General features: G+C 39.5%; 2 protein-coding genes across 2 annotated transcripts in view; one reads left to right on the top strand and one right to left on the bottom strand.

Annotated features, from left to right (window-relative positions):
- The window catches only part of LATS1 (large tumor suppressor kinase 1), a 450454-nt gene that overhangs the window by 10272 nt on the left and 422792 nt on the right, over positions 1-17390 (bottom strand). The gene's annotated exons all lie outside the window — the stretch shown is intronic.
- The window catches only part of LOC122801140 (serine/threonine-protein kinase LATS1-like), a 195857-nt gene continuing 181991 nt past the window's right edge, over positions 3525-17390 (top strand). The window contains exon 1 of the mRNA XM_044070686.1: positions 3525-3972. Within this exon, the coding sequence (XP_043926621.1) occupies positions 3525-3972 (448 nt within the window). The remainder of the gene's footprint in view (positions 3973-17390) is intronic.

The raw sequence follows: 17390 nt of genomic DNA, 5'->3' as shown, positions 1-17390 counted from the left end.
ATGAACAACTTCAACTATGAAGCGCACAGGATGATTAAAAAGGGTTATTTTATACCTATTAAGCATTCATTTGATGAATCAATATGATTCAGTATTATTTCCCATTGATATCAGTGAAAAATATTTTTATCACTGAATGTGTGACAGAACCTTTCAATGTGGAACAATGAGGAACATGAACATTTTAAGACTCAAAATGGGGAACGTTCCTCGTAACGAGGAACACTTGAGGCATGGACTGTAATTCACACTTAATGCAAATCAATTAAGGCAAAGAAACAAAGTACTGTGAGCAAATATCTAGAGAAGGAAAGGTCACACAGTAGGATGATACCAAACAAAAGTCTGGACTAAAGGTAAGAGGCTGTACCAGGGAGACATCAAATTATAGGCAAAGAGAAAGGGGACTGGGGGAGGTGGTGCTAAGTGAAAGACCAGCTCAGGTAACGTTTTCAGTAGAGTCTATACCAGAAGCTGCTGTTAAAATAGGCATAATTACTAAGACATATAAAAATATTGCATGCTAACTATAAGAAGCAATCAGAGAAGGTTAGAAAAAAACTAGGAAGAAAGACGTGAAAGGCAATTTACAAAAGAATGGGAAGATATCTATGTGGCTCCCAATAAGGGCTGGCATTAGCAACTGTGGGGCCCAACTTGGGACATAGTTTGGAGGGCCCACATGGCACACCTCTATCACCACCCAGCCTTGTCCTTATGCCACATCTATTTCCAACCTCCCTCGAACACGCAAAAAAAACTTAATAGGTTTACACAAACACACACACACACACACACACTCTACAGAAAATGACTCGTTACTCAATGGTACAGTATAAAAACCAAAAATACCTATCTCTCTACAAGCTGGCCATCAGTAGCAATTCATAAACAAAAACATGTACAGTTTTTGACAGATGTCAAATCACACAGCACTGTATTATTAAATTAAAATGATTAACTTATGATAAACAAAAAAACATTCTAACCTTAACACTTGGCATATCTGTAAGACCACTAGCTTATTTCTGACTGAATATCTCAATTACTTATATCAGGAAAAACCTTAAGGAAGTATGACAGTGAGAAGAGACAGGGCAACTGACAATTAGATGCAATGTGTGTGTGCACCTGATATATTCCTGGTGGCAAACTTATCATCAGTGCCTCATTATAAAGCAACTTAACCATTAGCCAGAAACAAGTTCAGTACATCCAAGTCTGAATGCACCAAGCAACCTGGAAAGGAGAGAGCGAACACTATTTTATAGGGGAGTGTTCCTGGGACAATACCTCCATGTAATACCATAAAGTGGGAAAGGCAACAGATGATGAGTGGGACCAAAAGGTATCACAAATAACAGATATTTAAGCTCACAGGAAAACCAAACCACAATTTATTTTTGAGCACAGGCTACAAGTGTTGTTCTGTTCTTAATCAGTTTGTGTTTGCCCCTCACCATTCCATTCATTTCTGTTTTTTGGATATCCTGTTCCCATCTTATTTTTTCTGTGGCTTTCATGGGGTTAAAACTAATGAAATGGAGCCTAGTATAACATTACTAAACATTTAATGGCACAGTCTTAACTTGTGCAGCTAAAAAATGAACAGATTAGGATAGTCATTTGTTTGAAAATAGGGCTGACAAACCACAAAAATACTATATAATGAATTGGTTTAAAATACAACTTAGTCTTCCTTTAAAATATTATACATTTCATAAGCACAAATCTCAGAAATGTTGCAAATTACTATAAACTAGCTCACAAGTTTCAGTTCTATTTTAACTCGATCCCTCCAATGAAGCTTTAGAAATTTGCACTGTAATTTCCAACAGGTGGAGCCCAAGCTTTCTGATTAAATCAAATTATAGCCTCACATTTCAAACAGAAGCTTATATTTATGGAACCATTTGTTTGTGTCTTTTGGCTTTTCCCGGTTAGGGGTCGCCACAGCGGAAATCCGGTCTGCTAATGATTGGCAGTTGATTTTTACATACCGGCTTGCCAGGCCTGACGCACAACCTTCAACGAAGGTACGCCAATCCACGCATGTCTCCACGCAGAAGATGCTCTAGCTGAGAATCGAACCGGACAGCATCTTACTGTGAGGCAATATGGAACCATATGGAGTTAAAGAAATGTAAATGTCAAACTTTCCCCCACTACAATCTGTTTTTATAGTGGCAGTTTAGTTTTAGTTTCTAGGTCTTAAACTGGATTTTATAAGTCACGGTAAACACAACTATTAAGTTTTGTAATATTTTGTAAACTATTTATACCATCTCAGCAACCACTCAGGTTACTCGCACATCATTACCGATTTCCCACACAGTTGTGACATCCTTTTTCAAAAGAAAAATCTGAATATACAAAGAGATACCAACAGATATGCTCAAAAACAAGCATATCCCAAATCCCTTATTAAAAACGATAAGCACCATGGCAACAAAACACCAGCGAATACAGCGGAAGTTGCGGATGACGTCTATCCGCCTTATGAAGGTGATGACGAGACCGAAGTTCAAAACGACCATGAAAACACAACTGCCGAGGGCGTCAGAAGATCTGATCGACTTAAAAATCAAATTGAATATTCCAACCAGCAAGAATATTATCAGAAAGGAGCAAAACCTAAAAAGACTTTTTTGGGGAATTACACACAAGGTTGGAAGCGGAAGTAAAAGTTTATCAGGGGCCAGCACTCAGGAAATCGTGCAGCAGGAATTATTGTGAACAAAATGATGTCACAGACTTTTATCATGTGAATAATATAGCAGCAAATGTGAGTACGCTTAGCCTCAACACATTGTATAGTTATTTCAACAATGAGAGTATGTTTAATCATACATTATGTACTACAACACATTCCGCCAACAATGTTACTAATTGTGCATTAAGCCCTAGTTATAATGTTGCCATGAATGCATGCGAATTATGTTCACAATCTGTAGAAAAGAATCAAGAAGTTTTTGGGAATGTTGTAGATGATGAACTTGTGAATTTGAGTATATATGAATATGATGGTATGGTGAATAATGATGAAAGTAATAAAGATGGGGCCATAGAACAAAATATGATTGAGCAAATATGTGAATATGGATGGCATAATATGGAACAACACAATGAAGTCAATTTTTTTATAGATTGCAATCCAGACAATTACGTTCAATCAAATAAGGATTTGGATACACGTCATGGTGGAAAATATTACAGCTGATGGTGAAAATGTTATTAATATTACTGAACATGATTTTTTAAGTAATCCTATTATAGTGACCAATGAGAATCAAGATTTTAAAGTGTTTAATTATTCCACTTTAACCATTAGTGGAAAACATGTAAATTTGTTTTCAAAAGGGTTTAATTTTGTCCCTTGTAAAAAAGGTAGTCTAGTGGAATCAATACTAGACTTAAAATTATTTACACGAAAATTAAATTTAAAAGTATTTTTACAGAACAAAATGGAAGGCCAAAATGAACAATGTAAGAATTTCACTAAACCTAGTCTATTTAATCCGCCCATGAATGAAGATATAGCTATGTTTGAAAAAATAAGTGAATATGATGTAAGAATGTTTCATAAAACATATAAAAATAAAATACATTCAAATATGACAAATGAAGAACAACTTCTTTTTAAAGAAATAAGTAATAATATGAATATAAGGATTATGAGGCCAGACAAAGGCAATGGTATGGTCATTATTGATAGCAATGATTATAGTACATATATGACTAATATGTTATTGGGTAATACCTATGTGGAAGTGAGTAAAAATCAAGTTAATATAGCCTTTAAGAGAATAGATATGTTATTGGATGATATGTTATATCAAGGTGAAATATCTGAGAAAGAACATGAATATTTATACAATGAATATCCAATAATAAGTGGTATCTTTGGCATTCCAAAGATACACAAGGGCCTTAATAATCTTCAGTTTCGACCCATCGTAGACGGGAAAATAAGTAAAACATGTTATATAAGTCATTATTTAGATTATTTTTTCAAGGAGAGTATGACAAGATTCACTTATATCACTAAGGATTCATGGGATTTTTTAAGTAGACTTAAAGAAATTAAAATGGAAAGTGAATATAGTTTTGTAACAATTGATGTCTGCAACCTCTTTACAAGTATTCCTAATGATATTGGTTTAATATGGCTCGAAGAACAATTGTTTGAGACACATTTATATGAACAGGAAAAAATTAATACATTGATCAATCTGATGGAAATTGTTCTAAATAATATTTTTTTGTTTTTCGAAGGGTGTTATTACCAGCAAACAAGTGGAATAGCAATGGGGGCACCATGTGCCCCCATGTATGCCAACCTAATCATGAGTTATTGGGAAAATAATTATCTGTTTCAATCGGAATACTATCAGTACATTAGGATGTACACCAGATATATTGATGACATTTTTATTATTTGGAATTATGACAGAAAAACATTAGAATCTTTTTTGGAATATATTAACACAACGGTTAGATTTTTAAAATTCACTCAGATTAGTAATGATGACATTACATATTTAGATGCGAATATTATATACAATAGAGAAACAAAGAGTTTGAAAACGAAAATTCACAGGAAATCTACATTTTCAAATGCGTATTTACATTTTAGTAGCTGGCACCCTGACCATCAGAAAAAAGCCATTGTTAAAGGGCAGATGGTCAGGGCTGCCAGAATGGTAAGTGATGAGCAGGATTTTCTAGAGGAATTACAATACATAATAAAACTCTTTATAAATAGGGGTTATCCCAAACAGTTTTGTGAGAATATATATAATGAAGTGAAAGAAAAGAGGAAAAATGGTATATATAGGGCAATATTAATATCTGGAATTTTAAATCCAATGAATATTATAAGTACACCCAGTATTGAAAACAAATATAATAATATTCCTTTATATATAACTACTTATAATGATTCGTATAAAAACATAGAATCAATAGTGAGAAAAAACTGGAATATGCTGGCAAATGAAAGAACTTGGAAACAATTTTTTCAGGGATCAATAAAATTTGTTTATAGAAAAAGTTCATCATTCAAAAATTTATTTGAACATACAGGAAGGATGGACAAATGTATTAATAGGATCAAAGGAAATTTTAAATGCGGAAAGTGTACTGTATGTAGCCATATAAAATGTACAGGTATGGAGGTGATGGTAAATGGTTGCAGAATCAATATAAATGGGCATTACAATTGCTATACATCGAATGTTGTGTATTTGGCCTTATGTCAACAATGTAAAGTTTTTTATGTAGGAAAAACTAATAGGCATTTTAGAGAACGAATAAAAGAACATCTTTTAGATATACAACATCGTAAAACTACAAATGCTTTAGCTAGGCATGTTATTGATAATGTACATCACAAATTTAAGTTTTGTGTTATTAATCAAATAAAATATGATCAGCAAGGGAAAATTATTAAATACCATTTAGATATGGAAGAGTTAAGATGGCAACTTCAATTGAATTCATACAATCCTCCAGGGTTGAATGAATATTTAACGATCATGCCACTATTAAGGATAAATAAAATAAATGGCACATAGCACATACATGTGGGTTTATTATGGTCACTAATTATTGAGATATACATACATACTTGGTATAAATATGTTCTATATGGGTATATGTAATATATTTGTAAAATATTACATTAATTGTATTATGTATGTTTTATATTATGATTATGTACATATATTTCATAATTAAGGTATTACATTAACATAGTATTGTTATTATTATACATCTATTTAGGATTATAATTGATATAACAATTCAAAAGTTACAAGATGTGGTTGTTTAGTCATATTAGTTTAAATTATATACAGAAGTATCACCATGACTTGTTAGTAACATTTAGGTAGTTATAAGTTTTAACTGTAATTATATTGTTGCATATATATTATATATATGTTTATGTAAAGCAACATATAATTGCAATGTTTTAGGATATGTTTAAGTTTTTAAATGTAAATAAGTTTAACAATTTATTGATGTTTTTGGAGCAGATTTTAATGTAAACCACTATTTTATAAGTTAAAGTTGGTATCCCTTTAAGGAATGAAATAATTAATTGAATGGGAAAAGGGAATTGATATCAATTAAGTAATTTACAACATTTAAAACAGTATAAAAATGTGGTGGAAAAACTGTTGTTTGTATTCTGATGAAGTTCGTAGGAACGAACGAAACCTGGGTAAATAAAGGACTTTTCAGTGTGGTACGTTGTGGTGGTGTTCCAGCAATTTGTAGCAGTTTTGCCTAGCAGTGAAGGTTTGTCCTGTAATAGCTGTTATCATCTCCTTATTGGCGTTGCTTCCATCTCGCTGTCCAGGGAGAGAAGTTTTTTGTGTTCGTTTTGGTTTCAGGTTTCATATATACTGTGATCAACATTTTGTTTATCCAGCTGAGTGGTTTCAAATGAGGCTAAGTAGTTCTGTCTGTACTCTTTGGTTTGTTGAGATATAGATATGAAATTTATGAAAATATAAATAAATATTCTATGAACAACAATTAATCATAGGTTCATAAGAGGTTACTAGGCTAATGGCCCTAGGACCTTTACAAGCCTAGCCATGTAAAAGATCCATGTACCCTACTTGACTATAGTTAGATGGTCGCTGTTAGCACAGCAATTCTATGATCAGCACTGACTACCCCTATCCATCAGGGACAAAGGTGCTACCCCTGGGGTGAATTTGTGGTCACCCATCCAACTGTCGAGGTTGCATTTAAACAGGGTCACTGACGAACTCTGCTTCACATGAAGTGGGAGCTTATCAGAGAAGTGGCAGTCTCTGGGAGATTTATCTCTCTCTCTCTCTCTGACATACTTTGTTAATATCACAGGCTAGGCTGAGATCCCTGGAACGAGCGACTCGTCCCACTTGATGTGCAGCATTTCCATTAGGGCAAAGTCAGAGACTGGTCTATAAGCCAGGCACAGGACACCTCTCATCAGCCTGTATGACATACAGTTCAATGACAGGGCTTTTAGTCTTTTCATGCAAGTTACGTTTTGGGGGCCCTGGATTCTCTTGGTTAGAAACCTCTGTAGTCTCTCCAGTTGCTGCAAGTGTCTATTGAGATACATACAGAAGGGAACATTGTACTCAGTGGTTTGACAAGGGTCGAGTACTGCAGAGTATAACCTCCGTAGTCTTGGATGTGATGCCCTTATTTATGAGATGCGCAATGCCCTTATTTATGAGATGCGCAATGTAGAAGGCTTTACTTACCATTATGGGCACACGGTGATCGAAGTTTATCAACCTGTATTCCGAAGTCTCTGCACCACTGGGTTTGAGCTAAGAAGGGTGCTATCTATATCATAATTAGCAGGGGATACTTTTTTGACAAAGGGGATAATGAGGTATTTTCTTGAGTTTAGTTTTAGCCCTTGACTTTGACAAATCATTTGTCTGCGTCGGCTCTTCTGTAATATGTTTACATCATTGGGGGACTCCATAACTGGGCACAGTTTGCAGTCATCTGCAAACTTGGTAAGCCATAGGCCATCTACTTTCGCCTGGACCTCAGAGAAATAGATTCCAAACAGTAGAGTGCCCAGCACAGATCCTTGTGTTACACCACGGATACACCATCTACTGGTGGAGGTGGAGTCCCCAACTTTGACAATGTGCATTCTGTCAGTGAGCCAGTTGGCTACTAATCTAATGACGTATGGGGTTAATCCCAAGTTGGGAGAGTTTCCCAATGATCCCTGAGTGGGGGATTGTGTCAAAAGTCTTGGCTAAATCAAGATAGGTGGTATGTACTCCTTGCCCTCATCGAGGGCTTTGGTGACATATTAAACCTGGTGGACTTGTTTGAGTAAGAAAGATCTACCCTTGATGAAATCAAATTGGGTCAGGTCAAGAGTTTGAAGGTTGCCTGTGCCCTTGACAAGGTCCATGATGTTTCTTAACATGGCGTTGCAAATAAGGCTGGTTAGGCTTATGGGTCAATTGTTTCCTGGGTCGGTTGATGGACCCTCTTTGTACAAGGGGATTACTGTTGCTGTTCTCCACCCTGCCGGCACAAAGCCACTGTTCAGGCTATGGTTAAAGAGTGCTAAGTGGTTCCACTCAGTCTTGTTTTAGATTATTTAGTAAACAACCTGAGATGTTATCTGGTTCCATAGAGACTGTGGTTTTGGCCTTGGAGAGTGCTTGTATCACATGTTCTTTGGAAATACTCTGTAGAGGACTGGTGTCAGGAATAGTCTGTGGCATGGTTGGTGGGGGATGCTGCCAGCTAGCAGGCTGGCAATTTCCTCAGGTTCAGTGAGAGTGGTACCATCCACTATATGATCAGCATGCATCTGCGCATTCCCTTTTAGGTTGTGGGACATAGTTAAAGAATGCCTTATGGTTGTCTTTAGCTAGGAATGCTAATTTGGTTTTATAACCAAGCCTTAGAGAACTTTACAAGATATCTGATTTGCTTCTTCAAGCTGCAGTGGGTATTCGTCCTCTGTTGAGTAAGTTCCCTCTTGTTCTCAGATATCAGCTTCTTTCTTTAATTTATTTATACTTACAGTCCACCAGGGTGGCTTGTTTTCTTTTTGAGGAGGACCTGGTTTTAGTCCTGTCAGGTACAGCTCAGTCAATATATTTGTTTAAGTGGCTATATAGGGCATTTGTGTACTCTTCTGCACAGGAGTCATTGTTGTCTGTGTTAGCTAGCCTGGGGCTTTGAAACTTTTTATACCATTGTTTAGTAGGCTATAATTTGCTTTGGAGACATTTTTCAGTTTTTCTGCTCCTGTGGGGGTGTCAGGTCTGATTGTTACTTCAAGAGAGACTGATTTATGGTCTGACCTTGCCAAGGAGGGTAACACACAGGGAGTAGTTCAGTGACCCCTCATGTTGGTGAGCACCAAGTCTAGGACATTTGAGCCCCTTGTGGGGGCGCAGACCAACTGTTCCAGGGCATATTGAATTAAAATCCAGGAACCTCAGAGTGATTGTGTTTGTGTTCATGTAATTCGCCTGACAGATGGAAGGATAGCTGAAATCTCCCATGACCAAGGTGCTTGGCTGCATACTGAGCGACTCTTAGCAAGTACAGGTAGGCGGTGTGCTTTGCTTGGATCATGGTGGGGGACCTATAGCTAGCGATGATGTGGTAGGGTATTTTGCCTATAGTTATTTGGACCTGGAATAGCTCAAGGGAGTTGTACTGTTTTACCAGTCTCGAAGTATATTTTCATTTAATGAAGATGGATACACCTCCAACTTTGGTTCTTTCATGCTCGTTTTGAGGTCTGAATGTGTGAAAGGCATCCTAGCTATCTATCTGCATTAGACAGACGTCAAATATCAATGCAGTTGTGTTTGCCATCGTGTAAGCGTTAAGATGAAATATTTTAATACTTTATATGTAGCATGCTTTTGGAATTATTAATGCAAATATTAAACAATATTGGACTCCTAGAGGCATCAGTAGGATGTAATTGCAGAAACATCCTAGAGGTGTTGCTAGGGTGTAATGAGTTAAATTCATAAAAAACATTGCATCTAACTTACTTGACAATTAGCATAAGAGCCACTGAAGACTAAAAATCGGCAATAAAGCCATTAAAGTAATACAGCAGGATCACTCACAAAGTCTAACATAAGTTAAATGTGCTCTTTTTAAGAGGAAAGCCATGAAAAATGTCTATATTACTTTTTTCTTAGAAGTCCCGAGGAGCAAACCTTTACTCAGAATGCTTCCTGATCTCTTTTACCTTGCTGCTTACTGTTATAAACCTGGTGTGAGTTTTCAAATCTGAAAGAGGTGTCGTGACATACACTACCTATTAAGCCTAAAAAGTGACACCAACACATATGTTAAGCATTTGCGTTTTTCCAGAGTCAAATTACATGTACAATGTAATTTTTTTTTTTTTTATATTAAAGATGAATAAAAAATGAAGTGCTTTAAACTTTGCAACATTACTGACAGAAGCTGCACTCCTGTATGAACACACAGAGATAAATAATCACAAATTAAATCTAAAACAATTCATAAGTTCATAGGTTAGTACAAGGCTGACTGCCCTTGCGAGCCATTGTAAGCCTAGCCAATTACCCCTTGTGAGACCCCTTCCCCCATTCCCTCCCACCCCCCACTTGCCTTTGATTTACATCACCTAGCCACACCTCCCTCCGCCAACCAATAATGCCCTGTATTACTATATACATATTAGACAGCCTTGCACCCATCTGAACTACTCACACTCCTGGGTTACATGTCTAGGGACTGCATCTCTCATATCATGTTCACAATGCTATTTTAACTACTGTTCCTTTAAAATTTTAAGATGGAGAGACCAGCTGATTTTAATCATTGTTAAACATGACTATTTAAACTTGATTTTTGTAAATGTTAGTATCTGATGAAGTTCAAAGAAGTATTTGGATGAAAAGCACTTCATTAAACTTTGTGGATTTAGTCTTCAGCGAAGTTGCTAGTTTTTGTTTTAATTTCGCAGTTTTTTGTATCTTGGATTTTGGAGTTTTTAAATCCAATTCCTTGCCAGTATTCAAACTCTCTACTCTGCCTACATCAACCATAAAAAAAAAACTTCTGAAACTAAAGCCTTGCTCAAACGCAGTAGATGGTATACCTGCAAAATACCAAAAAGACAAAAATATATATCACTGCACAGGTATTTTTTGCACAAAATAAATAAAAATAAGAATACAACCAAAAACATTAACTTTAACATCACTCCCCACTACTTTTGACTCTGTATAAAATTATTTAACAAGTTGAGCGGTATAAGGAAGTACTCTATTACATATTTTGAAGGTTTCCAAATGATTTTTTCATCAGACATGAATTCATCTCTGTCAACTGACTCTGCACATACTCTGTTTTACCTGCGAGAAAAGGAAAAAAAAAATACCTGTGACACTACGTCCATGACCCCCCCCCCCCCACAAAAGCTTGTTTTTAAGCATGACTTACACCCTAACCCAGCTGACAGCACAAAAAAATACTTGTCAAGTCAAACTTAACTCACTGGAAGGAAACCCTGGGCATAGGCACAAGGAATGTAGGGATATGCAGTCTATTCTACTAGAACGGCTGATACCTGCATAGGGAAAGTACAGTTGTGTACACTTACCATAAATGTAGATGTTCGAGTGTATTCACTGTTGCAGTCATCACATTTGGGTTATCTGCTTGCAGTAGCCCTCAGTTGGCCTGATTATCAAAGTCTTGGGTCCTGCGTCAGTTGCTGTCTTCATCTTCCATGACGTCAGGTAGTCAGGGGTACAGCGGTATAAAGCATGCAGCCGATGCCATTACATCATTTTTCTTAACCCAGATGTCAGGTGCCCCCCCTAATAGGAAGCAATTAAATATATATAACAAGGTTACACCTCCAACAAAAAAGCAAATACACCAAAAAGCTTTAAACATAGTAAAAAGGAAAAGAGGTATAGCCAAAAGAAGTCAGGGGGCTGGTGGGAGTGTAACCAGGACTGCAACAGTGAATACACTCAAACATCTACATTTATGGTAAGTGTACACAACTGTACTATGTTCTTCGTGTTTCACTGTTGCAGTCATCACATTTGGGTAGATTCCCAAAGCTAAGGATGGGAGGAGGAAATTAGACAGCATTAGGACCAGCTATAAGGCCCTGCAAGACAGCAATGGCAAAGCCAGCTCTGGATTTAGAGAAAAAAGGCAAATGGTAATGCTTGGTGAAAGTATGTACAGAACTCCAAGTAGCAGCTTCTAGGATGTCCCTGGTAGGCACACCTCTGAGAAAGGCTGCAGAGGTAGACGCAGCCCTGGTTGAATGTTGTCTTATCCCCTGTGGGATAGGTTTTCCATGGTGCTTATAGCAGAAATGAATGCAATGGCCTATCCATTTAGAAATGGTTTGCTTTGAAATGGCCTTCCCCTCTGCCCGTGCAGCAAATGCCACCAGCAGCTGTTCAGATTTCCTGAGAGGTTTAGCCCTATCCAAGTAAAATCTAAGTTGTCTGTGCACATCTAAGGAGTGCAGTATACTTTCCCCTTTGTTCTGTGGATTAGAAAAGAAAGTTGGCAAATGAATGGACTGATGAAGAGCCACACTGGACACTACCTTGGGCATGAAGGAGGGACTGGTCCTGAGGGACACCCTGTCTGCATGAAAGATGATGAAAGGCTCCATTGCCATAACGGCCTGTAATTCAGCCACCCTTCTTGCTGAAGTAATGGCTAAAAGGAAGGCGGTTTTCCAAGAAAGGAATTTCAACTCTGCACTTGCAGTTGGCTCAGAAGGAGGGTGAGTTTTTCCAATACAAAATTTAAGGTCCCAGGCTGGAGAGTTGGGGCTCTCCTGGGTGGTCTTAAGTTTTTGGCCCCTCTGAGGAACTGCTTGAGCAGTGGATGAGAGAAGAGGGGTGGTTCTGTGGTGTTGAAATGATTTGAAATGGCTGAGGCATGAATTTTGATGGAGGAAAAGGAAAGGCCCTTGCGAAACATCTCAGTTAAGTACTGAAGACTCTGAGGTAGATTGGGCGCTGCTGTGCCCATCCCCTGAGTTTGGTTCCAGGAACAGAATCTTTTCCATTTTTCAGCATAAGATTTTCTAGTACAAGGCCTCCTTGCCTCCAGAATGACATCCAACACTTGTGTACTGAGGGATGGTAACAGCGAGATCGGGTAATTAGCCAGGCTGCCAGGTTCAGGGTTTGAAGCTGAGGGTGCAGAATCTGGCCCTCCTGCTGGGACAACAGGGTAGGGGTCTGAGGCAGGTGCCATGGTGCCAGCAGTGACACACTGCACAAGAGGGGGTACAGTGTTGGCGTGGCCAGTCTGGTGCAATCAGTATTGTCCTTGGTTTGTCCTGTTTGATCTTTAGTAGTACCTTGGAGAGGAGAGGCAGAGGAGGAAAGGCATAAACTGATAGATGTTTCCAGGTGAAGGACAGGGCATCCCCTTTTCAAGCTTGTTTGTGGGGAGTCCTTGTGCAGAATTTGTACAATTGGTAGTTCTGGGGGGAGGCAAACAGGTCCATCTCTGGGCTTCCCCATTTATTTATCAACATGTTGAATATGTCTTTGATTCCAGTTTCCACTCGTGTGGGTCCATGAAATTTCTGCTTAGTTCATCTGCCAGTGTATTTAGCTTTCCTGGCAGGAATTGAGCCTGTAGGTGCACTTGGTAGCTCAATGCTGTGTTCCACAGAGCCATGGCCAGTCTGCAGAGAGGATATGAGTGGGTTCCCCCCTGCTTGTTTATGTACCACATAACAGTGGTGTTGTCCGTCTTTACCATTAATTGTCCTGGAAGAATGTGATCCCTGAAGGCTGTCAGAGCATTCTGTACAGCTAACATTTCTCTTTGATTGATATGCAAGTGCATTTGACTTGGGTTCCATTTGCCCTGAATGCACTTCCCTGCCAAGTAAGCCCCCCATGCATAGTCTGATGTGTCTGTTGTTAGGGTGTGGGCGGCAGGGGGTAGAGTGAATGGCAGTCCCTTGTTTTGGTGGCAGGTCTCTGCCTGTTTTTTTGGGAGCAGGAGGTAAGGAGTCAGGGGCCCCGCTAGATTCAGAAAAGGCACCATCAACAATGTCCAATACAGGGGATAGCTAAAGGCTTGTGTTGGGGCAGGAGTAAGAAATCCCTAAGCCTCTTTTTAGAATCAGAGTAATCCTGGCTTTCCCAGTGGAAATGCTCCCCAAGAGTATGCAAGGTTTCACCAAAAGAGAAATCCTCTGGAGGGGAAGCAGAGGGAATGGAGTCCTCTGCATCAGAATTCTCATAGGTAGATGAGCGTAAATCCTGGTTATCAGAGGAAACAGAAATTTCAGAATCCTGATCAGAAGAATCATAAGCAAATTCAGTCTTACGTCTCTTAGAGGGGGAAGGTTGGCTTCCCCTGATTAAAGTAATAAGGTCTTCAGCCATTCTTATCATTTGTTTTTTAGGCATAGAGGCCTGACCATGCAGTCTGGGTGTCGGTTTTCTAGGCATGGATCGAGTTTTAGGCCTTAAAGAAGATGGCGTTGGTTTAATATGCAAGTCAGTAGGCCTGAATACACCCTCAGAAGCAGGTGCCTGAACAGCTGCTCCGGACCCATCCAAGGTTGAGACATCCACAGGTTCCACAGTTGAAACATCTCACGGCATAAAGGACTCCGAATGGGTCTCAGTAGAGGCCTGCGAATCTGAAGTAGCAGGTATCAAGGGCTGCAAAAGCGCCTCAGTGAGTACCAGCGAACTGACGACTAGCTTAGGAGAAGCATCCTCGGCAGCTTTGGACCTAGGTGGCCTGTCTGTATCTTTGCGTTTTTTTGGAATGTCGGTAGTTGGGTGGCTTACCGAAGCCATATCTAGGTAATTGAACAGAGTACCAAAATATTTAGAAGCGTAAATATACAGACGACGAATAGTTCATTGTTTACATAAGGCACAAAACCAACAGCGAGGTGCGTCGTGGTCAGGACCTAGGCAAGGAATAGAGTACGAATGAAAATCTTTACGAGATATTTGCTTTCCCCAAGAAATACAATTATTGACTTTTACTGACATCGGATTAGAGCAAGAAAAAGTTTCCCCAACAGGGTACTGAGCTTTAGTTGAAGACTTCGGTTCTGAAACTCAAAAATAAAAATTTCAGGAGTTGGCCAACCGGCACTTGTGAAAGTACAGTTTTGTACCTACCATAAATTTAGATGTTCGAGTGTATATACTGCTGCAGTCATCACACTTGGGTTATCCTGCTGTCAGGCAGTCCCACAGTCAGCCGAATCCCAAAGTCTTGGTCCGGCGTCAGTTGTCGTCACTTCTTCCCTGACATCAGAGCGACAGGGGGATAAAAGAGGCAGCCGATGCCATTTTCTTCAGTTTTTCTTGCCCCAGATGTCAGGTGCCCCCAAGTAGGAAGGCAATACAAATAACTATGCAAAAATACCTTAGTAGATAAACAATAGTATTAGCTGTTAGCAAATACACCATATAGGCATGCATCCAATAGATTAATGTACATGGAGTTATAACTAACACCCTGGTATGTAGAGGGGATGGTGGGACGGTAACCTGGACTGCAGCAGTATATACACTCGAACATCTACATTTATGGTAGGTACAAAACTGTACTATGTTCATCGTGTTATACTGCTGCAGTCATCACACTTGGGTAGAATCCCAAAGCTATGGATGGGTGGCTGGTACCAAACTGGGTTAGGTGAAGCTAGGATGCCCTGCAGAACTGCAGTGGCAAAACCAGCTCTGTTTTTTGAGTATAATGGAAGGTGGTAGTGCTTGGTAAAGGTGTGCACTGAACTCCAAGTAGCTGCCTCCAGAATGTCCTTGGTTGGAACCCCCCTGAGAAAGGCTGCTGAGGTTGCTGTAGCCCTGGTAGAATGGGACCTAATATTAACAGGCACTGCTTTCCCATGGTGTGAGTAGCAAAAGCGGATACAATGTGCTATCCATTTGGAGATGGTCTGTTTGGAAATAGCCTTTCCTTGTGAACCTGCAGCATAGGATACAAAGAGTTGGTCAGTTTTTCTGAAGGTCTTTGGACATTCACAAACAGCTACGTTACTATTTGGATAAGACAAAGAGTGAAGGAGTCTTTCTCCTTTATTCTGGGGGTTTGGATAAAAGGTGGGTAAATGAATGGTCTGATTCAAAGCCACACTGGATACCACCTTTAGCATAAAGGTAGGGTTAGTTCGTAAAGAGACTCTGTCCTGATGGAAAATGATGAAAGGTTCCACTGCCATAAGTGCCTGTAGTTCTGAGACCCTGCGTGCTGAGGTGATAGCCAGCAACAGAGCTGTTTTCCATGACAAGTATTGTAGTTCAGCTAAGAAGGCTGGTTTGAAAGGAGGCAGTGTTAATTTTTCTAAAACGAAGTTGAGGTCCCAAGCTGGCGTTGGGGGTTTTCTGGGGGGTCTTATATTCTTAGCGCCTCTGAGAAACTGCCTTAGTAAAGGGTGTGAGAATATGGGAGGATCTGTATTATATTGAGCTGAAATGGCTGAAGCATGGATCTTAATGGATGAGAAAGAAAGGCCTTTGTGTAGCATCTCAGTTAAGTATTGCAGTATTTGAGGAATGTTTGGTATCCAATGATTTTGGCCTTTAGACTGGTTCCATGCACAAAATATTTTCCATTTGAGTAAGTTTTTCTGGTGCTGGGCCTCCTGGCCTCCAAAATGACATTCAGGACGTCCTTTGAGAGAAGTGTTGATTGATAATTCAAGGTATTCTCCATGCAGCTAAATTTAAAGTCCTGAGCTGACTGTGAAGGATCTGAGAATTTTGCTGAGTCAGCAGAAGTGGGAATTGAGGTAAGATCCATGGAGGGCTGTGAGTCAAGGTCCTTAGTAATGGGTACCAGTGCTGACGTGGCCAGTCCGGAGCAATGAGGATCATTTGAGGTCTCTCTGATCTGACTTTCAGTAATACCTTGGGGTCAAGAGAGGTAGTGGTGGGAAGGCATAGACTGTCAATGCTGTCCAACTGAATGATAGGACGTCCACTTTCCAGGCTAGGGAATGATAAGTCCTTGTGCAAAATTTCTGTAGTTGGCAATTGTTGGGGGAGGCAAATAGATCTATGTCTGGGCATCCCCACCTTTGAGTTATCATTGAAAATACTTGTGGGTGTAGTCTCCACTCGTGAGGATCTGCCAAATTTCTGCTTAATTCGTCTGCCAATATGTTTTCCTTTCCTGGCAGGAATTGTGCTTGCAGTTGTACTTGGAAAGTCAATGCCGTGTTCCACAAGGTCATTGCCCGTCTGCATAAAGGGTAGGAGTGTGTTCCTCCCGGTTTGTTTATGTTATGTACCACATAACTGTGGGGTTGTCTGTCCTTATTAGTAGTTGTCCTGGATGCAAGAGGTCCTTGAAGGCTGTCAGTGCATTTTGCACAGCTAGCATCTCCTTTTGGTTGATGTGTAGATGCATTTGTTTTGCGGACCATTTGCCCTGTATGCACTGTCCTGCCATGTGTGCTCCCCAGGCGTAGTCTGAAGAATCTGTTGTCATAGTTTGGTTTGCTGGAGGTAAGACGAAAGGAAGACCCTTGTTTATTTGATATGCTTGAGCCCACCATAGGAACTCTTTTTGAAGGCAGGGAATGAGAGGTATACTTGTTTCGAGGCTGTGCCTGTGTTGAGTCCATACACTTTTCAGGTACCATTGTAATTTCCTCATATGCAGCTTTGCATGTGGAATTAGTTGAATGCAGGATGCCATGAACCCCAATGCCTGCAGGATTTTCCTTGCAGTGAGCTGGGTAAAAGTTGCCATCTTTCTGAAGTATTGAGTCAGTTGTTTTTGTTTGTCTGGCGTGAGATAAGCCATCTGGGCTGTTGTATTTAAGCTGTCACCCAGGAATATTATGT

The sequence above is a fragment of the Protopterus annectens genome, chromosome 1.part0, assembly GCF_019279795.1.
Source record: "Protopterus annectens isolate FY-2018-M chromosome 1.part0, PAN1.0, whole genome shotgun sequence".
Lineage (NCBI taxonomy): Eukaryota > Metazoa > Chordata > Ceratodontiformes > Protopteridae > Protopterus > Protopterus annectens.
Note: the sequence above shows the minus strand (reverse complement) of the source record. Positions and strands in the feature narration are given on the sequence as shown.